Source organism: Stegodyphus dumicola, chromosome 5, assembly GCF_044657685.1.
Source record: "Stegodyphus dumicola isolate Sdum_Otavi_A_Nest chromosome 5, ASM4465768v1".
Classification (NCBI taxonomy): domain Eukaryota; kingdom Metazoa; phylum Arthropoda; class Arachnida; order Araneae; family Eresidae; genus Stegodyphus; species Stegodyphus dumicola.
Genome location: NC_140772.1, coordinates 176590694 through 176601681, shown reverse-complemented (window position 1 = coordinate 176601681; position 10988 = coordinate 176590694). Strand labels below are relative to the sequence as shown.

At 26.3% G+C, this 10988-nt stretch overlaps 1 protein-coding gene across 1 annotated transcript; it reads left to right on the top strand.

Moving 5' to 3' along the window:
• The first annotated feature begins 258 nt into the window (after positions 1 to 258).
• On the top strand, positions 259 to 9704 carry LOC146997349 (uncharacterized). Its single transcript, XM_085817420.1, has 2 exons — positions 259 to 652; positions 7561 to 9704. Exons 1-2 carry the CDS (start codon positions 302 to 304, stop codon positions 7585 to 7587), a joined length of 378 nt encoding a protein of 125 aa, XP_085673546.1. The 5' UTR covers positions 259 to 301; the 3' UTR covers positions 7588 to 9704.
• The last annotated feature ends 1284 nt before the right edge of the window (positions 9705 to 10988 follow it).

Below are 10988 nucleotides of genomic sequence, written 5' to 3'. Positions count from 1 at the left end.
AGATCATAATTAATAATGAATTATCTGCTTTTAATTTGAATGTATTACTTTAGTTTAATAAAAAAGTCGTGCTTTGTATAACATTTTATTGCTAGAGTATGTTTTTCTTAATTTCTGTTTGAATATTTTGTTGCTATTCTAAATATTTTATATATTGACTGCTATGCTATGAAATATTAATTAAATATATAGTGTAATAGGTATTTACTGTTATGTTTTGTTTTAATAATGATACTTTGTAGTATTCTATTTATAAAAACTGAATCTTTATTTTACTTTTTTAGATTCTCTTGGTGATTACATGAACAAGTTCTTTCAGAACTCGCTTTCTTCACATCTTATGCTTTTTGATTACTTCAACAATGATAAAGGAGACCACAAAAGTTCTCGTTTTAGTTGTCCTATCTGCTCATATAGCACAAACCGTTTTCATCAAATGAAGCTTCATGCAGTTAAACACAGTGGTATTCGCCCTTACACTTGTGATACATGCGGAAAATCCTTCACCAAGAAGTGGCACCATAAAATTCATGTAAGACTTCATACTGGAGAAAAACCATATATGTGTAACTTGTGCTCATCAAGATTTTCTGATCCAAGTGCATTTCGGAGACACCAGGCTGTTCATAAAGTAAATCGACTTGACCATAAAGTAAATGAACTATGATATTTTTTAATCAGTCATGTTTTTACTTGTATTGAAAAAAGTTTTACTTTGTATTTTGAAATACAAAAATGTTTTTACAATGTTATGTGATTAAGTATCTTTTTATGTTAACTTTGCAATATTTTGATAGTAACTTTATTATTATTGCTTGAATAATCTTGAATTTATTAATTATATAATTAATTTGTGTTTAATAATTCATTATTGCTGTTTGTGCCGAAGTATTACACGGGATTTTATAATCTGTATGTGATTTTTTTTAGCTAACTATTGACTTAGTTATGTAAAGGAAGTTAAAAAAATTAGTTTTAATTAGGCTCTTTAGGCTTAGATTAAAAAAAATAATAAAAAAAAATCTTAGTGTTATTCAAGAGAAAGTAATTTTGAGGGCATGATGTATTGCTTTTGTACTTAATCTATTTTTCTGTATAATATAAAGAAATATAGGATTTTAAAATAATTGGAGTATTTCAATATAAAATGTTATAATTGTTTAATATCAAATTATTTCCAACTGCAGGATTTTTTTTTATTATTAATGGTAGTTAAAATACCTAAATTAGTAAATGATTTAGTTGTCATTTTAAATTATCAACATTTTATGATAAATTTCTCACAATCAAAATTCCTGCAGCTTCCTTTTTTTTTAGCTTTATAATTATTGCATTTGATAATCAAGTAAAGCAGCTGTTGAAAATTATGCAACAAGAATGTACATTTTCAGTGGAAAGCATTTCACTTCAATTTGTGCATTATTTGTATTTAGTTTTATTGTATGTTATGAGAAGAATGTTAATGTTTTTTGTATGTCAGGTGATACATAAGCATTTAAAGTGAATACGAATGGTGCACAGATGAATGAGAATGTTAAGATTCTCATAGAAATATGCTTAATTTTATGTATAAAACTTGTTGTATAAATTTTTATTTTCCAAGATACATATTTTTTCAGCAGTAATAGCCTGACTGAAATGTAAATTTACTGTAGGGATTTCAGTTGGAAGTTATATTTTTTTTTTATAAAACTAGAGCGTAGATTCAAAATTCCATCATAAAATTAACTCTCCTTGTCTTATTGCATTCTTGTTCCCATGTTTAAATTTAATAGCATTTTTCTAGCCCTCTTAGTTTGGCATATCTGATAGCATGCCACATATATGAAAGGCTTTATTTTCATATATCATTATGTATAAGAATTTGAATGCTGAAACCTTCTGTGTTAAATTGCTTTCTGTATTCATAATTGCTTTTTAATTTGTAAAACTTTTTCTAGCATGTTTTCTTTTTCTGCAATTATGTTTTGTCTTTTTGCATTTGATATTTAATTTATTGGCTTAAAAATTCTAAATGTTTTTAGATGCAATTATGAATGTTTTTTTTTAAACTTTTATGTAAAATTTAAACTAATGAATGTTAAACACACAATAAAAATATTTTTGTTTCCCTTTTCCAGATACTGTTGCTTTAGTTAAATTCAGAATAATATATATAGTTTGTATTTTGTGTCATGGGCAATAAATAAAATTTAATTCTAAAATAAACACATATCTTTTCAGTAAACAGAATTCAATTTGAAAAATAATACATGATTCAAATAAAGTTTCATCCAACAGAAAGAGTTAGTTCGTAAAGTTAAATTTTTTAAAATATGCAAACATTTTGACCACTTTTGTTTTTAATATCCAATTGCTGCATAATTGTACTTAATAAAAATTCATCTGTTAGAAAATTTTATATCACAAATAAAAGCACAGAACATTTTTAGTAACCATATTCCAAAATAGTTACCAAAATTATTTTCATATGCCTTTTTTAAAAAGGAATTCCTTTGTAATGTATAATAATTTAATCGTGTAGATTCAAAAAAAAATCCTGTTATGCATTGTCCAAAGATTACTGTCCAATTGCTGTCCTGTTGTAGTTGCTTTGATAGCTATATTGCAAATATAAATTAATTCAAATATTTCTGTTGACTCAGGATTACCTTGAAGACCTTAACTCCTACTTCAAAATTGCTATGTTTTTCATCTCTGTATGCACTTAAGTTTGCCAGAAGCTTTTAAACTTAACAGATATAGTTTGTTACATGTTTGTTTAATGGCCTTTTTGATGTAAAAATATTCTTAACTGAAATCTTTATAAAATGTTTTGGTCTTTTATGTTAATAATATTACTCTACCATGTATCATCCACACAACTTGGCAGGTGTTGCGATTGCATGAAAGGTAAGATCTGTGGTTTAATTTGCATGAAATCTTGCAAATAGCTATTTCTTAGAACATTATCATTCACCCAAGGTGTGAAGTCTTTAATATAACACTCAAATTTAATCAGTCTATATTGCTGTAAAATTTATCCATTTCAAAGCCATATAAGCATTCTAGTGATTTAAACTTTTTTTAAAAAAACCCTTTTTTAAAAAAAAATTAATGTGAAGAAATTATCAACTAAGATTTTAATTAATTTAAATTATATGCAAACCTTACCTTAGTAATTGTCATGCTTATTAAATTTTCCATAAAGTTTTTAATTCCTTTTCCCTTTTATATTTAAATAAAAATTTTATATAGCTATTGGAAACTGGTCGTTTTGTCTTTTTTTTTTTTTTTTTTTTTTTTTTTTTTTCCCTGTAACCTATTCATGTATTATAAGATCATTTTTCTAATATAGTCAAAGTTATAAATATGGATGTAATGATATATATCACTGTAGCATTATCTAAGTGATCATAATGAGTTTACATATTCTCATAAAGATTCACTCATGGATGTAGCAAGTAAGGATTATACTGTGGAATCTTTTCCCCCCCCCCCACTTGATGTGTGTATAACTAAATTCATTTGAATTAGTTCCAAAGGTTAAATTTATTTTTGCTTTTGTACATTTTCAAAAATTGTTTAAATGACAACATTGTATTGCTTTGTTGCCTAAGAGTGGTATATGATTTAAAGCTAAGTAATAGAAAAGGGAAATAGCTGTCTAATATATACAACATGCGTAAGTGTGTGTGTGTGTGTGTATATATATATATATATATGTTACATAAATATAGCAGGAATATAAATGCTGTTGACACACCTGAGGAGCATATGATTATGACAACGATCTAATGATCTCTGAAATAATCTCAAATCAGGAAAACTTTTGTATATGAACTGAATGTGGGAGTTATCCAGTTAAAGAGGCATTGCATTGTTACAATAAGAACTGACTTTGAATATCATTTATTTTGAGTAGTACTTCTATATAATCTCATATTACTTGTGTGTGCAGAAATCACAGTAAACCTGTGCTGTAGCCAACTCGATACTTCTTCAGTCATTGTATTTGCTGTCCTGTTGTAGTTGCTTTGATAGCTATATTGCAAATATAAGTTAATTCAAATATTTCTGTTGACTCAGGATTACCTTGAAGACCTTAACTCCTACTTCAAAATTGCTATGTTTTTCATCTCTGTATGCACTTAAGTTTGCCAGAAGCTTTTAAACTTAACAGATATAGTTTGTTACATGTTTGTTTAATGGCCTTTTTGATGTAAAAATATTCTTAACTGAAATCTTTATAAAATGTTTTGGTCTTTTATGTTAATAATATTACTCTACCATGTATCATCCACACAACTTGGCAGGTGTTGCGATTGCATGAAAGGTAAGATCTGTGGTTTAATTTGCATGAAATCTTGCAAATAGCTATTTCTTAGAACATTATCATTCACCCAAGGTGTGAAGTCTTTAATATAACACTCAAATTTAATCAGTCTATATTGCTGTAAAATTTATCCATTTCAAAGCCATATAAGCATTCTAGTGATTTAAACTTTAATTTTAAATAATGTAGATAACATATTAATTTAATGTATCCTATTAATAAATTCTGTAAACATGGATGCATTACTGTTATTAGATATTTCTAATGTCCTGTAATTTGTTCCGCAGTACAGAAAGGATGATTTGGTTTGCAAGCCTTCCCCATTCCTCATTATTTGTTTTTATAAAAATATGTATTATATTTGAGATAAAGAATTTGTTGAATCATAGATATGTATAATTTGAAATTATATGCTTGAATATTGTTTTCATTGTTAATCACTAAAAGTTTAATATGTTTTAATTGAATAATTCAGATGGTTTTATGTATCTGCTTTTGACAAGTGAAATGTTGTAGTTTTCTGTTATAAAGCATGAAAATATAAATGGTACTACAGTATTCTAAAAATCATGTTGCCATTTTATGATCATGTACTGAATTTTTAGAAAATTACCCCAAAAAATTACTTAAAATGTGATTTGCTTAGTTATTTTATTATGTTAAAAATTCTTCTTAAGCAAATAGTCTAATACATACAACATGTGTACATTATTACTGTATTGCTATAATGATTTATCCCTTTTAGTTTTTGTATGCAGACTGGTTGGTTTGATTTCAGTAATTTATTTCTATTCTGTGTGATGTATTTTCTTTTGATTATGGGATATGTTTTAGGTGTGTGTTCATTTTAAAATGTCTTATTATATCAGATAGTTGATTTTTCCCCTAAAATAATAAAATATTTAATAGAATATTGTTTTTTGATTTATTCCACTTAAAAAAGCAATGAAAAAATTTTCTAATTTTTTTAATGCTGATCGTTTTATTTTGGTATAGTGTAGTTAGTAAACTTATTACTTACCATGTATATATTGCAATGCAGTATGCAATCAATCATCATTTTTACAATAAAAATAAATATTAATTTTAAGACATAATTCATTTTTAATTTCAAGTTAAAGATTTAAATTTATTGAAGTAAATGTATGGCTACCATTTGTACACTTTTTGAGTTTTAGCTTCAGTTGTATATAATACTTTTCCAATAAGCTTGAGATAATTGCATAAGAATTAGTCTTCTATTTTCCAGCTGTGAATCTTTTTTATTTAATACTTTTGTTGGCTTTGAAGCTTATCATAATTTTGAAATTGTGCCAAATCACAATTTTTATTACCTAAAGTTTTTTGTGATAGGAAATGTATTTTCTTTAAAGTATGGGTAATTATTTAATTATGATGTAAAATACTCATATGAGGTATAGGAATAATGGAAAGTATGATCTATGCATAGTAAAATTGCTGCTAATTCATAAAGTTGTAACATTTTAGTATTATGAGTCACACTGCTGGGGCTGTAAAATATGATCCTTTAGTTTTGATTCTGCTGTAACAGATCAAGAATGTAGCAATTTGAGATCAAAACGAATGTCTGTGTTGTCGTTTCACTTACATATCTAATTTTCTTATATTAAGATTAAAAAAGAAATTGCATGAATTTGCTTAATTCATGAGTTGTCATTTGCTAGACCTAATTCTGAAAGACCATTCATAGTTTTGAAAAAACTTATGAAAATGTGAATAATTAAAGAATAATTAATATATATATATATATATATATATATATTTTTAAATTTCTGAAAAGTACCAATTCTTAACTCATTCAATGAACATTTAAATCAGTTTGAAATGCCATTCTACTGATAACATGCAGCATTCATAATATATCTCGCTTTATTTTTAAAAAAATTTGTTTTCTACTGTAAGCTTCTGCTCTTGAGACTGGCCAGTGTATGATTGGTTGATCATTGAAAGGTCTATAATCCGTTTAGTTTCTGTTACTAATTTTGTTAAAAAGCTTGAAAGATCAGAGCCTGATTATCTTTCTAGTCTCTCTTTTCTTTTTTTTTTTTTTTTTTTTTTTTTTTACTGTTGTTATGTTGCAAGTTTTAATACTGTTGTTATGTTGCATAATTCTCTTTTTTTATAAAAAGGTAGGCTTGATTCTTTCCTAAATTTCCATTATTAGAAAAACACTGACATTTAATTTTTTGTTCTATATGTTGAACAATATTTTATAAGAAAAATTAATTCTAATGTTCATTCTGCACTGAACTTATCCATAATAATAATAATAATAGATTAAATAAGTGGTGTACTTTTCATTATATTGAGGTTATATTTAGCATCATCCCTTCCATAAATCAAGGTTGTAATTACTGTCATGAAGATGCATTCTTACTTGCAACTCTTTTATATATATATATATTTCAAAATGTCAAGAAACCAGTGCTTAATAATTTTGGTAGAAGGCATTCAGTGTGAAGAAAAAATATTTTATTAAAGCTATTTTTGGTCTATCCCTTTAAAAGGAATTTTCTTTCAGTTTCTATTATTTCATGTTAACTGTTTGCATTATGAAGAACACTGAGTGTTAGTATGTATAATGCTCTTTTAATCTTCTGATGTAACAGAAACTCATGTTTAAAAGATTGTGATTTAAAAAGAAAAGTATATAGAGTATCAAAAAATGAGCTTTTTGCTCATTATGTCCTTTTCCTTATGTTGAAGAGTTTGTTAATACCTCTGTGTATTCCTTTTATAAGCTTAAGAGGAATTTTATGTATAATGAAATATTGTATTTTCTTTAATGAAGAGTGAATTGTTAAAGTGAATTTATACAAATTCTGTTTGTGGGGGAATTTGAGATTAAATTGCTCAAATTATGTTTTTTTTTATTCCAAGTTTTTTATTTATTATTTTTTATGTATAATGCAAGAGAATAAATTTCCTTAAAAACTTTAACAATGCATAAAAAAGCAAAATTTTTTCATACTGAAATATCACTTACACTTTAAGTATTGTTAGGAAGGGTATTTGTTTGTACAAGAGAAAAAAAATTATGGTTTTCAAACTTGTGGTGGTAGTCCATAAATTGTGCAAAGAAATTAATACTTGATGCATTCTCCTTACTTCATTCATTTGTAAAATTATGCATTTTTTGTAGCAGTATTAACACTTATACCAAGAAAAGTCTTATTAGTTATGTTTTTCAATTATCAAAAGATTTATGCAAATTTTTGTCATAGAAAAATTTGAAGAATCTGGTCATTTGATGGATCATTCATAAGAGCAAGACCACTAAAGCCTCAGGCATGTTACAGAAGATCATCAAAATATCATGCTTTGGCATTCAAATTAGCAAACTAGCTGTGCTTCTGAAATAGCGAGGATATCTGGACATTCTTCAGCGCCTGTGTGCTACATATATCCTTCATACTATCTTATTTTACTCCTGTAGATTTTAGACATTTTGCTTGTCTTTGCATAAGTATTCAGCGCAGGAGGAACATTTGTAATGCAAATTTTGTCAAAAATTGTAGTGAAATTGGAGTAATGGTTTAATGTGTTCTGGACAAACTGGAGAAAATCCAACCTTTCATTTAGATGGAGATAACATATGCAGTTGTTGCATATGGGCATTTGCTAATTCACATTTCATTTACCTTAAATGAGAAATTTGTATGTCTTCTTCTCTGTGAGTGTTCTTTATAAAGCTTTGTCTGAGAATTGGCAGGAAGATATGCATAGCATTATTTGATAGCTGCGTATGGAAGTCATACAATCTTTACCTAAACAAAATTTGACCTGTAGTCACATATATGCTGAATAGAGCTCCAACTTGCATCATATTAAAAGGTATATTTTGTGGGTAGTTTATATTTTCATAAATAAATAAATAGTCATCAAGACAATCAAAGATAGGTAATTTTTCAAGCATGCATTGCTTGAAAGGGTTGTTAATTAAATTTTAAAAAGGCAGTTAATTATAAATAAACAGTTTTTCTGCCAATTTTTGATTCTCCCCTCCCCTCCAGTTTTACAATTATGTGGTATTTTCCCCCCTGCACAGTGTCATATTATTTTGATACCTACAAGCTCAAGAAAAAATGTCATAATATTGTAAATATTCTAAACTAAGACATAAATACTCTAAACCTAAATTGTGTGATTCTTTTGGTGAGTTTAAAGCATTACTGTTAATTTAGGCAAAACATACTAGGATTGTTTGACTAAGCTCTGTGTTGTATTTGAATGAGAATGACCCATGAACTGAAATCAAAAAATCTTGTCACTCTCTTTCTGTATTACCAAGCTTCTGAGAAGACTTTTAGCTAGACAGAATTTGAATTCCTCTGCATGGTAAAAAAACAATGCTACCACAAATGTCTGAGCTTATCAGGCAGATAAATACAACAATATGAAATCAGTCTGTTTCCACTAACCACTAGCCAGGGTGCTTAAGTATGTCTCTAAATAATAAAACATTTTTCATCATAGTACAGTGAGGATATATTTGTCTAAAATATATTTGCTGTCGGTGTATCCCAAACTGTAACATTAAGCTAACTGTATCAAAAATATCAGTATATTGTAGCATTGTTCAGATTTATTAAATATTTTACACTTCTGCTCAGTAATGAAGCATGCTAGATTTTATGTATCTATACTATTGTTGTTATTTATTTATTCTTCTGAAAATCTTTATACCTCCCCTTTTAAGAATGACCAAAAATGATGCATGAAATATAGCAATAATGGAATAAAATGTTATTAATTTAATTTTGTTAGATATCTTTTTATCTGTTTTTGCTTAATGTTGTATTAATGTTTCTTTAATGTGCGTATAATAATTTTTATGTAGACTTAAAATATAGACTTCATAGGGTTGTTTTAACTGTATAAAAACCTTTTATGTACATAATTTTAATTAAATGTATAATCAAAACTGAATTAGTTTCATGTTTAGCATTTTTATCCTATAGTGCCTTTTTTTTTCTTCAACATTATGGAAGATTCATATTTAAAACAGAATTTCATTTAATGGATTCCACTTTATTTAAAGTTTTTTTTTTTTTTTTTTTTTTTTTTTGCGTGTGATTAAGATAAATAAATATATCCATGGCCTTTCATAGACATCAGCATGCTTTGAATTTCTTGCACTTTGAAGGAATTAATTCTAATGTATAAGTATTCTGTCATTTATGTAACATGCTTAAAAAATTGAAACTTTGTTGGAAACTGTTTAATTTTATATAACGGAATATGGTTTCAAGTGTAAGAAATTACTTAAACATTTTAAAACTTTTTTTTTTTTTTTCTGTATATTATATTTTGTTATAATTCAGGAAAATTTCTGTAATGACTGTTCATGAAATTCAAAATGTATAAAAAAGTTTTGCATTAAATTTCTTGCATCTGTAATTTTTTATTTTAATTTTGCATTGTATTTAAATAATCTATACTTGTGAAAAATTAGTTAACATACATATTTTATGTCTTAAATTTTTAAGAAGAGTAACCACTCATGATGTTATTAATGTAAGTACTGCTTTTTAATGGTTAATTTTCTTTTATTTATTAGTTTAAAATATTTTTGTAGTTTTCTTTAAAATTTTCTGTTTAAATGTAGCAAATATATAAACGTCTTTTTGAACGTCTGCTTACTTTACTTTTCTTTGTACAGGTTGGCTTCCTTAACTAATTAAAAAAGTAAAATAATCATTTTTATTGATGTTTTTCATAGTTTAATAAAAAGGATTTTGTATGAGTTTAAGTCTAAAAATTGAATTATATTAGAAAAAAATCATGCATTTCTCTACTAATGTTAGATATTATATTTTGCGCATATATTTAGCTATGCTTCTGTTATTGAAATTTACTTTAGTGTTTATTGCATTTTCTTTTTAACTTTACAGTTTTATTATTTAAATCACTAGAGATATTTGTTTGTGTGATATTGTGTGCATTCATAATTATTAACATTAGTACTAGTTTGTTGCCATTTTAATACTTATTTATTTCTAGTTTTTTGTACTTAAAACTTTAGCTTTTCAGTAGATTAATTAAATATGTTTTACATTCTTAGAAACTTTTAAAACTGCATGTAGTGTATGAAAAATCCTTTAAGTTATATATATAAATTTATCTGCTTTTATAATGATCAGTTCTATTTAAAAAATAAAGAATATGTATTTTTTGCATTTGGCTTTTACCCTTATTTTTGTCATGTTATAAAATTGTAAAACAATATTTCGTTATATAATTTTTTTACTTAAATGCGTAAAATATTACAAAATCTTCGTATTTTTATCACTGTATTTTTTGCTTTTACTTATAGTGACTCAGCTGTGTTTTTTCATGGATACTCCAAAAAGAGATTACCGTAATTTGCGTTACAAATGCCAGAACTGCTTTTATGCCACTAACCGTCCATCTCATTTGAAGAGGCATTATTTGACACACACACAAGAACGTCCTTTCTCCTGTACGGTCTGTGGAAAGTCTTTCAATCAGAAAGTTAGTTTACAAGAACATTCACGTATTCACACTGGAGAGAAACCATTTCAGTGTGAATATTGCTCTGTTCGCTTTACTCAGAGATCTAGTTTAAAAAATCATAGGCGTTTGCACTTCAAAAATAGTATAACTTATTAAAATTTTATAATAAATGAAT